At 52.9% G+C, this 14,906-nt stretch overlaps 7 protein-coding genes and 1 non-coding gene across 8 annotated transcripts; 3 read left to right on the forward strand and 5 right to left on the reverse strand.

Moving 5' to 3' along the window:
* Positions 1-14: 14 nt before the first annotated feature.
* J4E90_004718 (uncharacterized protein) lies at positions 15-713 on the forward strand (the record flags this gene model as incomplete). Its single annotated transcript, XM_051434282.1, has 1 exon — positions 15-713. The coding sequence occupies one exon, from the start codon at positions 15-17 to the stop codon at positions 711-713; it is 699 nt and encodes a 232-aa protein (XP_051291538.1).
* Positions 714-971: 258 nt separating this feature from the next.
* Positions 972-1,056, reverse strand: J4E90_004719. Its single transcript has one exon. It is a non-coding gene; the product is annotated as a tRNA-Asn (tRNA).
* Positions 1,057-1,294: 238 nt separating this feature from the next.
* Positions 1,295-2,500, reverse strand: J4E90_004720 (uncharacterized protein; the record flags this gene model as incomplete). Its single annotated transcript, XM_051434283.1, has 2 exons — positions 1,295-2,369; positions 2,448-2,500. 2 exons carry the CDS (start codon positions 2,498-2,500, stop codon positions 1,295-1,297), a joined length of 1,128 nt encoding a protein of 375 aa, XP_051291539.1.
* A 222-nt stretch (positions 2,501-2,722) lies between these two features.
* Positions 2,723-3,231, forward strand: J4E90_004721 (uncharacterized protein; the record flags this gene model as incomplete). The annotated part of the gene is made up of 2 exons (XM_051434284.1): positions 2,723-2,918; positions 3,056-3,231. 2 exons carry the CDS (start codon positions 2,723-2,725, stop codon positions 3,229-3,231), a joined length of 372 nt encoding a protein of 123 aa, XP_051291540.1.
* A 160-nt stretch (positions 3,232-3,391) lies between these two features.
* On the reverse strand, positions 3,392-5,524 carry COG6 (Golgi transport complex subunit 6; the record flags this gene model as incomplete). The annotated part of the gene is made up of 2 exons (XM_051434285.1): positions 3,392-5,182; positions 5,231-5,524. The coding sequence occupies 2 exons, from the start codon at positions 5,522-5,524 to the stop codon at positions 3,392-3,394; spliced, it is 2,085 nt and encodes a 694-aa protein (XP_051291541.1).
* Positions 5,525-5,853: 329 nt separating this feature from the next.
* On the forward strand, positions 5,854-8,613 carry ATG9 (autophagy protein atg9; the record flags this gene model as incomplete). The annotated part of the gene is made up of 2 exons (XM_051434286.1): positions 5,854-6,656; positions 6,705-8,613. The coding sequence occupies 2 exons, from the start codon at positions 5,854-5,856 to the stop codon at positions 8,611-8,613; spliced, it is 2,712 nt and encodes a 903-aa protein (XP_051291542.1).
* Positions 8,614-10,791: 2,178 nt separating this feature from the next.
* RPL30 (60S ribosomal protein L30) lies at positions 10,792-11,435 on the reverse strand (the record flags this gene model as incomplete). The annotated part of the gene is made up of 4 exons (XM_051434287.1): positions 10,792-10,829; positions 10,882-10,945; positions 11,156-11,205; positions 11,255-11,435. 4 exons carry the CDS (start codon positions 11,433-11,435, stop codon positions 10,792-10,794), a joined length of 333 nt encoding a protein of 110 aa, XP_051291543.1.
* A 562-nt stretch (positions 11,436-11,997) lies between these two features.
* MCM2 (MCM DNA helicase complex subunit) lies at positions 11,998-14,669 on the reverse strand (the record flags this gene model as incomplete). The annotated part of the gene is made up of 3 exons (XM_051434288.1): positions 11,998-12,240; positions 12,291-14,518; positions 14,567-14,669. 3 exons carry the CDS (start codon positions 14,667-14,669, stop codon positions 11,998-12,000), a joined length of 2,574 nt encoding a protein of 857 aa, XP_051291544.1.
* Positions 14,670-14,906: the final 237 nt, after the last annotated feature.

Genomic DNA, 14,906 nt, shown 5'->3' on the forward strand with positions numbered 1-14,906 from the left:
TCAACACCACAGCAATGTCACGGAACGAAAAACAAGCCTCTCCACCACCCTACTCAGAGTACAACGCCCCGGCCTCTTCGCGCGGCACCACCATCCTCAATCAACTAAGCACAACCCGCACGCACCACATCCAATCCGTAATCGAAAGACACATCATCCCCCTCATCGAAGAACGCGTCACATACGGCATAGCTCAAACAACCATCGCCATGCTCCCCTCCGACATCCCCCTACCAGCCGTCGAAGAGAAATCAGAATTCAGCTTCGACACAGCCGACACCAAACCTGTCGAGGTCGTTGGCTTCTCCTCCGAAGACGAACCGAAGGTCGTGCGGTTGGAGGGCCAGATGAACCGCACAGAGTTCTGGAGACCGCAAGTTGTGATTGTGGAGTTGGAGCGTCTGTTAAGTGAGAATTTGAATGCGAATCCGGTTTTGAGAAGTCCGAGGGGGGAGGGGAGAGGTGTGGAGAGTGCTGTGCAGAGGCAGGGGATGAGAGGGCTTTTGAGTAGGGTTATGCCGTCGTTGGGTCCTGAGATGCGCTCGCCGGGTGGGAATCCAGAGGTTGGCGTGAAGCAGCAGTTGGATCAAGGAGGCATGGTTGTGGTGAAGGCTAGGTTGGAGGAGATATGCTTGAGGACGGTGAGCGAGTTTGGCTTATATGATACCATGTCGAAGCAGTGTGTGATTGTACGCGTGGATGCGCGGTGTTAATTTCGTTAGGCTACGTGCAATCAACACTGCATAGTTCGTGGAGAGGAGGTTTAGTATTTTGTCGGAGATGATAATTGAAAGTGTAATAGACATTGAATGGGTACATATTGTCCCACAGTGCAGTCGAACTGTACTCTCTTATGCTGTGGATCGAACATGTTTCTCAGTCAGACGGCCAAGACCTGCAAAAAGAGTCAAGATGCCACAGCTAGGCAAAGAGCTGTGCTGTGGTAGCTACATCGGCAAAAAAAACTAATCCTCCTCCGGGAAGGCTCGAACTTCCAACCTCCTGATAGCCACAGATGTAACAGTCAGACGCGCTAGCCAATTGCGCCACAGAGGATTATGTTGAGCGGATAGCGCTGGATGCGCTCCGGTTGTGAGTTGAGAAGTTGAAACTTCGATCATTTATATACTCCAGTTCTTTCTTTGAGAAACGCGGCGTGTAGATAGTCTGCGGTCGATTGTGTCGGCGTTGTGCGGGTGATGATGTGGGGTAAACCCTCTGTGACCCCACCAAACCTCGTGTAGTCTGTCTCATCATCATGATCTTCGATTTATCCACCTTCTACATGCTGTTGCTATGCCGCCTCTGCATCGCCCTTCAACACCACTATGCCATAAGGATCGCGATCAATCTCACTGACAGCGATCTCAAAGTCATCATCTGCCAATGCCTCCTGCAGCGCCTCGTTATCCTTCTCCTCCTCCCTAATCTTACCCCACTCTTCTTGTACCGCCTCTTCCAATTGCCAAAGCAACACTTCTGCTAGAAAGCCGCGCTCAGAATTGCTATGGAACAAACTGATGACAGCCCTTCCGTTCTCAATTGCTGCAAGGGCCGAATGATGGTCCAGCTCACCTGTAAACAGTAGATCCACGTCTAGACCGTTCAGTAGACCTGAGCCTGAGCCTGCGCAGATGCCTACGCTACGTATCTCTATGTCTGCGATTGCCTTCTCCTGGGGTATCGCGATTGGGAAGCCTTTAGGGTTGTTGAGTCCCTTGCCTATGCGATCGAGGAGTGTGGGGAGCGGTTGTGGGTGATCGAACTTCACGATGCGGCCCATGCCAGCTCCGGGGTGTGATGCCAGTGCCGGCGATTGAGGTTTGATTGTTTCGCGCTTATGAGGGGCGGTGAGCGGGATTTTGGCGGGCGTAGGCTGCTTGCCAAAGTGCAGTAGGGGCTGGCTAGGGTGGTGTTGCAGCATGAATGTCGGGCGCTTCTTCTTTTCGATGAAGGGGTCCTCATCATCTTCCTTTGTATTACTTGCAGACTCCGATTGTGCATCTGCTTCTGAGATATTGTAAATTGTCTTCGTGCCTGTTACGATGTCCGCAAGCCAATCTCCAAGTCCTCCCGGAGCTGCGTCGAGCGCGGTATGTGGGCAGTACACACTGATGCCATGGCTAGCAAGGCGTAGTAACGACTGTTGCTGCGTGTCGGCGAGAGTCAACGATTTCAAGCCTCGGAATATGATGGGGTGGTATGCGATGACGATTGAGGAGTTGAGCGCAATCGCTTCGTCCGCGACGGCTTTGGTAAGGTCGATGGTAAGGAGGGCGGTGTTGGACTGGCGACGCGACGGATCGAACGGCGCCTCAAGCAGCAGCCCGGTGTTATCCCAGGAGTTGTCGGCAAGCTCCTTCGGATACCTTCACACGTTTGTCAGTACCTGAAAACACATAGCGCGATGCATCGAGCAGAGTCCGACGCATTTCCAGGGAACTTACAGCTTCTGCATCGCCCTCACCACCGCCCTCGAAAAAGGCGCCGAAGTAGTCATAGCGAATCGTCGTGCCGTCGATATGAACATGCAGTTCCTGGGTTAACAATCGCAGAGCAAAATCCGCGCGTGCAGCAATGCCGATCCAACGCGCCTGCCCACCCCTGCAGTGATGCGTCATAGCCCCTCCCCTCCCAAAGTCCCGGTCTTTCCCCATTCGGCAACCGCATCTTATCAGATCCGAAGATAGGAACACCAAGGTCAATATCACATCATCGCCTTATGGATCCGCGACACAAACTTTACAAAACTCTTGACAATCTTGCCATCGCACCAGACGCCGAAACCAATATGAGTGCAAGGACGGACGAGGAAGCGGCGAACGTGCAGGCTACTTCTGGCGTTACTATAGAGGGACTGGAGAAGAAGTTGAAGGAGGGTTTGGGCGCAACTTATGTCGAGATCGAAGACCTGAGCGGTACGTAATATCTCTTTCTTTCTCATGCATAGATTGGCCTGGAGTGAAGATCGAATGCGCTACGAGCGCGGTTTTGTGCTAGAAAGGTTCTAGGGTTGGAACTGGAGTCACGAGCATGAATTAATGTCGCATACTAGGTGGATGCGGGCAAATGTACGAGGCTATCATCGTATCACCACAGTTCGCCAAGAAGACTACTCTAGCACGACACCGGCTAGTTAACTCGACATTGAAAGAGGAGATTGCCGCGATACATGCATGGACCCCTAAATGCCATACGCCAGAAGAGTGGGAGAAGAAGAAGCCGCAGTAAAGAGTGGTGACACCAACTTGCGGTAGCAAATAGGATGCTCAAGAGGTTAGGACTTTGAGTCTACGGATCACGAGTCACGACTGATGGATATGATGCGTAAATGAGGTGGCTTTTGGTGATAGCATCTACCGGCTTGTACATACTCGCCACATTAGGCCCTTTAGCTGAGCAGCACCCGTATCTCACCACTGGTACGGGGAAACATATCCCTCAAACCGGGTTCCTGGTCCTCGTCTTCCTTATCTTCGTCGTATGTCAGATCATCAGCCGCCATCATCTTGGCCTCCACAACCTCAAAGTCCTCACAGAACTTGCCGGCTGCTTCTTCCGTGATGTCCTGTATCATCTTTCTGTTGCGCAGCCGCTTGATGTTTTCCGATGCATCAATGATAGCAGACGGCAAGAACTCGTCGAGTTGCTGACTGGCTGCCACGAGTGCGTCCGGCTTGAACGCATCCAAATCAGGAATGGTCTTGAGACTTTCTGGCGAGTCGGTAATCCCTTCAAGCGCATTGATGAGGGTGATGAGACCAGATTCATGAACCAAGTACTGGTGTTGGTAGTCTGTCAACTTCGCAACATGCTCATCGATTGTATCGTCGATGTCGCTGACCCGCTCGCTAGCGAAGGTATACTGAGAGAGGACCTCTTTAGCCGCAAAGAGGCAGTTGATGGCGAAGATGGCGCTATCAGGCAGTTTCATTCCTTTTTGTAGGTTCTCGCAACCATTCAAGAAGGGATCCAGAGATTCCGCAAGTACAGTCTGGAATCCTTGCCCGTTGTCATCCGTTGCGGCAAATGAAGTATCGTAGCTTTTCGCAAGTACTCGAAGCATTTGGAGTGCATCCTCCAGGAATTCGGGGGCGGACAGATCGGCTGGCGCGACAGCGAGGTCGCTCTGGACATTGGCGACATAATCTCTCATATTAGCACGGAACTGTCGCATCGCAGAAGCCTCTAGTGTATCAAACACATCCAAGACATCGGAATCTGCTCCAAGTAGCTTGGCAAAGGTTCCTTTATAGAAACCAATCAAGTTTGCGATCTTGTAAGCAAGGGTTGCATCGTCGTGACTCTGGACAACCTGTTCGGTCCGCTGCCTCAAAAGACGCGCCACACCCGTGAGATCGCGGCTAACGAGCTGATTTAGGGCTTTCCGTCCGTCGAAGACTTCTGCATCCTCATCGCCTCTTAGCCACGGCTCACTTTCAAGACCTGCTTGGATAGAACGTTTGATCTCATCGCCGTCTGAGATGAAAAGGTTTTCGAGCGCCTCCCTCTCCGATACTGTCGTGGAGTGTGCCCACGCAAGCATATCTCCAACATAGCGGAGTGGGTCGTGGGCATGAAACTCGATCGGTTTGGTGGCTATGTGCTCTTCTGATGTCGATCCGGTCAACGCAGCGTGGAATGAATCAGACAAAATGGCTTCTCGTGCCTCGGCAAACGAGTCCAGGCAGCTTTGGAACAAAGTGGGACGTTCAGCCAGCACGCGCAGAGACCGGCGCACAGAAGCACTGATTTGTGGGTTCTCGAGATCCAGTGTCTTGAACTCGCGTTGGATCCACCGATACAGTTTTTGGAAGGCTGAATTGAGTTGCTTGGAGCTCTGATCTAGCACTTCCAGGCCCAACCGCTGGTCCTCGGTCCCGAGCAGGACTTGACAATCGTGATGTATCTTCTTTACGCGGGTCAAGACCTGGAAAAACTCCTCATTGACGGGCTCAGCAGTGGAGGTCAGGATAGTGGCGTCTTCTTCCGATATCAGGAAGTGAGTGCTGAAGGCGTTCAGAATCTGCTGCTTAGATTCGACCTGCTTCCTCTGGGTTATGAGGCTTGTGGCTTCCTCCAGGACGGGTCCAGTTTCTCTGTTGGCAGCTTCAATATGACCGCGCATATCCGCGCAGTACGTATTCAGGCTACTGATAGCAGTTCCGATACGTTTCAGTTGCTAGTGAAGATTAGTCCGATGTTCGTAATACTTGGTGTTCTAGCATACTTCTGCAACCTGGCCAAAGTCCTTGATAATCTCGCCATTGCACTCGATGACATCCTTCTGCACATCTAAACGCAACTGCCGTCGTGTTTCGGCGGTGTTCTGCACGCCACGCGCATCCAGAGTTTCCAGGGCATCGCGAATTTCCAAGTCTGCGTACGATGCAGAGAGCACGCTGGTGATCCTACTCGAGAGAGCATTTGTGCCTCGCGATGCAGGCGCTACCGACGGAGAGGACGGAGAAGTACCATTCTGAGAAGCGGGAGTTGCTCGCTCCTGGAAGTAGCTCACCGACATGACTGGATGGGTGTTGTGACTTGGGCCCCGAAAGGTGTCATGTCGGGCAGACGAGCGGCAAGTGCAGCCGAGCCTTATCGATATCGGTCGCGTCACCTGCATGCATGCCATGTGCTTCAGTGATAGCCGCGACTATCACTCATCCTACCCTCTATCACGCTGGAATGGTCACTGACTAGGTTTACGTCAGTGCTCATGGAGGCTCGTCTTGACTTTTGGGATCACGCTTTCGGTCCTCTGACCACTCTTGCAGCCTCCAAACGCCCTCACCCCAGCGCAGCACGGCCACGCGCCCCGCCGTTGCCTGAGCGCACCACCACTGTCCGACCATGATGGCCTCTAACCTACTGTCTAAGCTTCTTCCCTCTGCATCGGACGAAACATATGAACGCGAACCTCTTACTGCTCACGACCGCCGCGGCTCCACTTCGACCGACGAGCGACACGAGATGGACATAGACGAGGAGAACTTTGAGGCTCGCTTTGAGGAGCAAGACCTCGCACATCTGCTCGAAGAGGCATCCTCAAGTCAGATGACGACCGAGAGCCGCGCTGTCTCCCCGGAGGCCAAACGCAACGCACCACCCGGTATCAATACAGCGAGTCGCATGCCGGCTTGGAGGCAACCCGCGCCGTCCCGCACCGCGCCCTTGGACGACGATGACGACGTCCCACAGTCCCTACTTCTTGAGGGAGGACATGAGCCGGGGCCAAGTTCGACTCCGCGCGGCGAAGGCCTCCCTATGCCAGTACCTGGCCCAGCCACACGACAAACACGGGCGCAGTGGGATGCTACACGGAACCAACAGCGGCTGCACGACGAAGACGGAAACGGCGCACCTTCGCGGCCGTGGGGACATACCAGTAGACCTGGGCATTTCGCCGCCGACCGCAAGGAGAAGGCCTTGTGGCTGTGGGTGAATCAGATGGACCTGGACAACTACATGACCGAGGTCTACGATTACTTTGTCGGCTGCGGCATATACTCCATCCTTCTGGCCCGGGTTTTAACGCTCGCTCGAAGCGCCTTCGTAGTCGGGTTCATGACATTCCTTGGCTTCTGCATCGACTACTCCAAGTTGCCAAAGAGCAATAAGCTGGAGCAGGTCTTGGTGCCAAAGTGTGCAGCGAAGTCAGTAAATGCGTATGACAAAATCACTTCCCAGCTGACATAATATAGGATCCATGGAATTTGGATATTTGGCCTCTGGGTCTTCATCATCTACTGGCTCTACACGTTCTACAACCTCTTTACCGATATACCCCGGCTCCGAGCCACGCACGACTTCTACCACTACTTGCTCGATATCCCCGACCGCGACATACAAACCATACAGTGGCAGCAGGTGGTGACGCGCATCATGGCTTTGCGGGACTTGAACTTGACCACCGCCTCGAACCTGTCTCCGCAGACGCGCAAGTTACTCGATTCGAAGAGCAGACAGCGACTAGATGCTATCGACATCGCGGGTCGCCTGATGCGTCGTGACAACTACCTGATCGCCCTCTTCAACAAGGAGATATTGGATGTCACCGTTCCGCTTCCCTTCCTTGGCAATCGATACATCTTCTCGGAGACCACGAGATGGCACGTCAATCTCGCCATCATGGACTTCGTCTTCAGTGGACCGAACGGCCAGTTCAACCCTGACTTCCTAAAGGAGCGCAACCGCCGAGAGCTCGTAAAGAGGCTGAAGACTCGCTTCTTCTGGACTGGCATCATCAGTATCCTCTGCGCACCTTTCGCTGTGGTGTTCGTGCTTGCTTCGTACATGTTCAAATACTTCACCGAATACCACAAGGACCCAGGCCAACTCAGTAACCGCGACTTCACTACTTTCGCTCAGTGGAAGTTCCGTGAGTTCAACGAGCTGCCTCACTATTTCGCCCGCCGCCGTAACATGGCCTATCCGTACGCAAACCTCTACCTTGCCCAGTTCCCCAAAGACAAGACCGAACAGGTCTCATCATTTGTCGCATTCATTGCCGGCGCCTTCGCATTCGTCCTTGTGGTGTTCACTCTTATGGATTCGGAGCTCTTCCTCAACTTTGAAATCACACCGGGCAAAACAGCTATCTTCTGGATCGGTATTCTTAGTACGATTTACCGTGTCGCACGTGGAAGCAGCCCTCAAGACGACCAGGTCGCAGATCCATCCTACTACCTCCAACATGTCATCTACCACACGCGCTATGAGCCCGAGTCGTGGCGTGATAGGCTACACACCGACGAAGTCCGCGCTGAATTCGCCCAACTCTACCAGCCCAAGATTGTCATCTTCGCCGAAGAAATACTCAGTATGATCATCACACCTTTCCTGCTCATGTTCAGGTTACCAGCCTGCAGCGAGCGTATCGTCGACTTCTTCCGCGAGTTCTCGATTGTAGTCGATGGCCTAGGCGTGACATGCTCGTACTCCATGTTCCCCTCTACAAAGACTACTCGCAACGCCAACAACATCCCGGCAAACGGAGCTGCTGCCCCAAGAGAAGATCCTGACCTCCGGGAAGACTACTTCATGGCTAAAGACAACAAGATGATGGCATCCTACTACGGCTTCCTGGACACATACCAGAACCCAGGACGTGGCTACAACGGTCGCCTCCAAGGCCGAAGCCAATTCCACCCTCCGCCACAGTTCCCCAATACCTTCGGTTCCATGTCGCAGACTGCTCAGCCCGTTGAAATGGGTGCCAGAGGAACAAGTAGAGGACCCACCGGCCGCCAGAATCTCCAGCAGAGGACACCGAGACATAGAACGGGTGCTAGGGACGAACCTATGAACTCTGTTCTTCTCGATCCTCACCACCAGCCTTCTTCTGCGTCTATACTCCGCGGCTCACCACGTCAGGCAGCGAACAATAGATATCGGACGCCGTTGCAAGCTGTGCCGGACGCACCTGGCCCGTCGAATACACGTATTGAGGAAGAAAGTACGCTGGGTGATTCGTGGCGAACGAGTCGGCTTGCACAAGATGACGATGACGAGGAGGAAGCGCCGGGCAACAATCGCGGAGGTGTACTACAGCTCTTGCAGCAGTTTTCTCGTGCGCAGGCTGAAGGCCGAGGCGCTGGTGTTGGTGTTTGAACTACAGGTTCATATTGCATTTGCCTTTGGTTATATGGGAATAGGCAGGCGTTCTTGATTGGAGTGTCTGGGTTGGGAACTTATACCACTTTTAGCATCGGACCATTACTAGTAGAGATCAATAGCAATCATTCGAGCAACAAACAAAATGCCATAATGTACCGTGACGTCTCGGATGACACCCAACAGAAACCGCTCATTAGGAACATCTCGTCCAAGGAGTGACGTATGCGACCAATAGTTAGACCACTACATTACACAAGCACAATCATGGTGGCACAGCGTTGTTGTATCATTTGTCATTGTCCGGCTGTGTCTGGTCGTTCTCTACAGTTACACGCCGCAGATGTTCACCCTCCAGCCTTCATCCTGACTGATGAAGAAAGCAAATCACGCCGTAACCGAATTCCCATTGGACCCATGATGTCATGCACACAACTCATCCCTCAATCCAAAACCTAAGCAGAGGACTCGAAAGCCTCAGGGAAGCGACGGATGTTGTTGGCGAGGTTGCCCTTGTTGCGGAGGAACTGGACGTAGGCACCGTCGATCTTGACCTTGCCCTCTTGGCGGAGGTCAATGTACTCCTGGCGCTTGAGAGGAGTGAAACCCCAGTTCTTGGAGACAATGATCTTCTGGCGACCGGGGAACTTACAACTAGTTAGCACATATCATCTCTGACGTCATTTCCAAACATACCTTGTACTGGCAACGCCTGAGAGCCTCAAGGGCGACGGCGCGGTTAGAGTCCCTTGTCCGGACGGACATGAGAATCTGGCCAATGTTGACACGAGCGACAAGACCGTTGGGCTTGCCGAAAGCGCCACGCATACCCGTCTGCAATCTATCGGCACCAGCGCACGACAACATCTTGTTGATACGGACGACGTGGTAGGGGTGGACGCGGACACGGAGATGGAAGGATTCCTTTCCACCGTTCTTGACGAAGTACTTGTTGGCGCAAATACGGGCGGCCTCGAGCGCCTCAGAGGACAGCTGCTCGTACTCGTTGGAGACCAAGTGGATGCAGAGAGGGAAGTCGTCTACGTTGGCCTTCTTGCGACCAAGGTCGAAGATGCGGATCTTGGCATCGGGAACACCACGGTTGAACCTGCTCTTGGGGTACTACGGCCCAGTCAGCCTGTTATCCTCCTCTCGCGATATCTCCATCGTGACGTACGGGCTTGTTCTTGCAGTAGCGGTAGCAACGGGCGGGACGGCGAGCCATTGTGACGGTTGTTCCTGCTTTGAAATCAATGAGCGGGTGTCCAGGAGTCGCGGAGAAGGAGGGCGAGCGCAAACTGATGCAGCTGTCAGTAAGACGTCTTCCAGCGGGGATAAATGCGACAGCCGTACGTACCTTACCCTGTATTTATGGTGTTAGTAGGAGGTGAGTGTCAGAGGCGTCGAGGGAAGTCGTCGCCGGATTGCTAAGCGAATATTTGCCCACACGAACGCTACGACCTGAGTAAGCTAGCGCCCCATCCGATTTCAAAGCACCCGCCACGCCGCTTCCCAAGACAGCGAAAGTGCAATTCTGGGGTGCGCGCAGCGACGTGATAAAGGCCCTCGTGCTTTATGATAGCATCCTATATTATAACTCGTAGTTGTATCTTTACATCCACACAGCTTGATATTCTGTGCACCCTCATGGCGTCTGTCTGTGTGCATTACAAATCAGAAATACCGAGCGACCTCGCATAGCCGATACAAAGAAGCATGTTTCAGCAAGTTATGCCCAACACGAAACCCAAAAGCATTCAAAGTATGGTCTAGCAGTAGGTCAAGGAGCTAAGACCTCTTGCGTGCTTTCGATGCATTGCATAAAGATGCTCGTCTACGTAATCTAGAATGAGCACTGGAAGTCTGTCCAGAGAGAATACGCTGTGATCTTTCGTATGGCATCAATGCAAACCTTGTCGTGTACCCTCAAGACGTGGTACACTCAGAGCTGTGCACTCAGTCCGGCGCATGATAATATTGCGACAGTTTGGTCTGTAAGCACTAGTGTAGCACAAGGACGCGCCAGTAGGCATGAATGAGTCACGTCACAGGTGCAAATATGGACCGTCAGGATGGCTCATGAAATCTTGCATTCATTGGATATCATCGAGGACATAGCTTTCGCCATGCCTAGGTATCATGTCTAACTGCGCCCCTTCCATTTGTCATAACACTCTAGTTCTCGGTGTTCTGGGACAGGATGTCGGAGTCACCTGTCAGTCTGTTAGCGGAGATCATAGTGCAACCAGAAAGGGAGATACATACCGGCATCGAGGATGGACATGACGGAGCAGCGGAAGAGCTTACCGCAAGCAGTGCCCAACTCAATCTAGACTGGTATTAGCTGATTGCTCTCCGAAGCCATGTTCAGACCTCTTCTCAGAGCCAGCCCTCGAAGTATACCCAGCGCGCAGGAGCTCGTTATCGTCGCGTTCTTGTGTATATTCTACCACAGCTAGGAACTGGAGAGTAACGAGTCTCGTAGCGCTCAGGGTATCTTGTCGTTAGGCAATGAGAGCGGACGGGGTGCGGTACGTACGTTGTTGCCGGAGAAGTGGTGGACGGAGGTCTTGGACAACATGGCGTAGTCTATGATGAATTAGCGATTGCGCATGAAGCCCAGAGGAGATATGCTTACACTCGAGCTCAGACTTCCTCAGAGGAGGGGTGTTTCCGGCAATGATGACGAGCTTGGCCTTTCCGGTGCGCAGGCTCTTGAGGGTAGACTTGTAGCCGAGGGTGACCTTACCGGACTTCATCACAAGCGCCAGGCGCGAGTTGATGGAGTCGGCGGTTCTCTTGTTCTTCTTGGGGGCCATCGTTGCTCGTAGGAAGTCGAATGTGGTATTCCTAAAGGGTTGTTGAGCTCCGGTCGTGTGGGTTGTCGAAAGAGAATTGGGGTGGTAGCGCAACGCAAAATGATTTGTGCGCCAAGAGTTGTTCAACGCTAGTGACTCAGCCGCCCCATAATGCCAGCACTGAACACCCCATTCTTCATGACTTGTGCAAGAGTCAAAGTTAATCGTGTGTTACTTAGTGTTTTGAGTGAGTGGCAATGCCGCGATAGCGCTAAACCTCACATCAGATTGTACGCGCATCTTCAGCTGCCCTGCTGGCTTTACCGTGCATTTTATCTGTTGCATTGGGTAGGTGAACGTGTAATAAGGCGTTGTTCAGATATCCTATCTAGTTTATAATCTTTGCTGTCAACTCCTAGCACCCATTACATGTAGACAGATGTCTGCAGAAAAAAAACGCTTTCCAACATGGTATCATTGCATCTTCAGGCGCGGTTAATCAAGACGCCTGCCACAAACTCCTCTCATTCGCACCTTTGCCAGACCTTCATCATAGTGCATGTTCAACATTTTGGGACTTTGCTCATGCTGCTGCTCTTTGCGCCCGCCCTCCTCGGGTCGGTGCACTAACAGCGCCGGGCCTGTTCAAAGTATACTTGGCGAAAGCCCTTGCCAACGCTTTCTTTGCGCTGACCTTCTGTGATCCGACAAAGGAGTCAACTGCAACAGCAATGGCGCGATCAATGTCCACCGATGCGACATAGTCAGAGAGACGCATCTTGCAGAAAGACTCTGCGATACGTAGGATAGCTTCGAGATGACGAACCTGTAGTTGTAAGTAAGTGGTTTACTCTGACATAGTGATTGTGTACTTACGGTGATAGGATAAGCTCCAGTTGCCATAGATTCTCTGCGCATGTCTGCGAACAGACGGGCAATCTTATCTTGCTCAATCTGGTAAAGCTTGGGTCTGCACTTCTCCCTCGCGTAGAGAATGTACTTCCTCAACAGATCTTGTGGAATCTCACCCTCCTTGATTGGGGCGTCGCCGTCGACTTCCATTTGGTCGTCGCCGTTCTGTGTCGCCTTTGCCTTGTCAGAGTACCCATATGCTGAGTTGACAAGAGGATGAGCGCGACCGTGGGAGTTTACCACAAACTTAGCCAAGCGTTCATCCTCCGCTGGGTCAACAGTATCGCGCACGACACACAAAATATCGAATCGAGACAAAATAGGCTCGGTAAGCTCCACGTTCTGCGAGAAAGGAATTGTTGAGTTGTATCGACCACCAATGGGGTTAGCAGCTGCTACGATGGAACAGCGAGCTTGAAGGGTTGTGACGATACCAGCCTTGGAGATGGAGATAGTCTGTTGCTCCATGGCCTCGTGAATGGATGTTCGGTCCTGGTCATTCATCTTGTCAAACTCGTCGATCAAACAAGTACCCTTATCGGCAAGCACAAGCGCACCACCCTCAAGCGTCCACTCGCTAGTCATGGGATCACGACGGACGGAAGCAGTAAGACCAACCGCGGAAGCACCCTGACCAGTGGCGAAGACAGCACGATGGGCGGTCTTTTCGACGTACTTCAGAATCTGGGACTTGGCAGTACCGGGATCTCCAAGCAACAGAACGTTGATGTCACCACGGATGGAGTGACGACCAGGAGCTTCTTTGCTGACACCTCCAAACAGAGAGAGCGCCACAGCAGTCTTGATGTCAGTGTGTCCGTAGATGCTTGGAGCGATCGAGTTGATGACTTTGTCCACAATGCGAGGGTCCTTGGACAGTCGTCGAATCTCCTTCTCATCGTCTTCGGTCAACCGGAAGCCAGCCAGCTGGTCGTGAGACTTGACCACGTAGTTGGCCTCCAAGATAGTTGCAAAGACTGGGAAACCGTTCTTGTTGTTCAAAGCCGCATCGTAGTTGTTACGGTAGATGCCGGTGACTTCAATCTCCTCACCAGGCTTCGCCGAGTCGATCAAGTCCCAAAGAAGGATGACCTCCCGATGACGGGGCAAACGTCCTGCCGGTACAGTGCCTGGAGACTCTTGTAGAGTGAGCTTTTGGTAGTTTCGGTAGACTGTCCGCTCGGAGTTCACTGTGAAAGGACCGCGCGATTGGCAGTTCTGGCAGAAAGAGATCTTGACCTCAACGTTTGAATCTTGGTGGAAGGGACCCAGAGTGACGCCGCACTTGGTGCAATCAAACTTGACGTATTTGAGTTGAGGGAAGACTCCGCTTCGGCGGGTGACGACTCCACTGACACGAACCAGACTGTTGAGATGCGACTGACGGAGCTGGCGGAGTGTATATTGAACAGGCACGTCGGTGATACGGACGTGAATCTCGGAGTGGATACGCTCGTAGTCTGGGTAGTGGAGGAGAGCGACTTCCATGGCCACCTGGTCGAAGATCTTCAACATCTCGGTGGGCGTGTTGGCCAGCCAGTATGCCAATGTAGCCTTTTGCTCGGCAAGGTGGTCGAATGAGACTTCCAAGGACTCAGCGTTGACCTCTCCCAATGTTCGGATGCGGGCTCCGTAGACCGAGTGGCCATGCTCGTCGGTGTATTCTGTCAAGAAAGATTTGAATTCGCGCGCAATAGTCCTGGCGACCTGAGGCTGAGCGACCCAATCTGTCAGGGTGTTGGCCTTCACATCGGTGAGGGCCTCAAGCGTCAATTCCTCGTTCATGATATCGTTGTCCATGTCCATGTCGTCTTCTTCGTCATATCGATTTCTCCGAACACGACGGCGTCCCATAAGACCTGCAAGGCCATCCGTCTCGTCTTCATCTGGCAGGAAAGCAGCGGGCATGCGACGTCTTGCCTCTCTGTCACGGGCATTAAGTCGCGCATCAAGCTCTCGCCTTTGCGCGAGACTTAATTCTTCATAGTCTCCCTCGTCATCGATGCCCTGACCTTCATAGGCATCGTTCTCGCGGGCTCCGTAGTCGTTCTCAAAGTCGTCGGCGAACAAATCAATTCCTTCCGCCTCTTCTGCGTCTTCATCGAGATCGTCTACGTCGCGAATGATGTCGTCATCGTCGAGCATGTCTGCATCGTCGTCTTGTGGGAGCATAGGTGGCGACGAGGCCATTGCTGTACTTGTTTAGCCATTGTTGTGTCGCATGTTTTTGTCGCACTCACGGCTGGACGGCGGATGCGCCGCTGAGGAGGGGAGATCGTCATCGTCCCTTGCGCGTTTGTTGCTCCTGCTGCTAGGGCCTACGCCACGGTTTGCGGACGACATGTTGGAGCGAAGGGGTGGTGGTGGTGAACTAGTGTTCGTCAATATCTTGTTGTGGTAAAGAGGGGCTCGTCGTTGCTCGGCCTACGAGTCTCGTCGAACCTGAGACACATACCTCATGTTCACTTAAAGCACGGTTCTTTACTGGTATCACCGGGATAAAGTAAAGTGATATGGGGCTGCGAAGCGGGGTTGAGGGTGCGGGAGAAGGGGTAGTAAGGACCAGCGACACGACCGCGT

Source organism: Alternaria incomplexa (genome assembly GCF_024043165.1).
Source record: "Alternaria incomplexa strain BMP 0042 chromosome Unknown scaffold_6, whole genome shotgun sequence".
NCBI classification, from domain to species: domain Eukaryota; kingdom Fungi; phylum Ascomycota; class Dothideomycetes; order Pleosporales; family Pleosporaceae; genus Alternaria; species Alternaria incomplexa.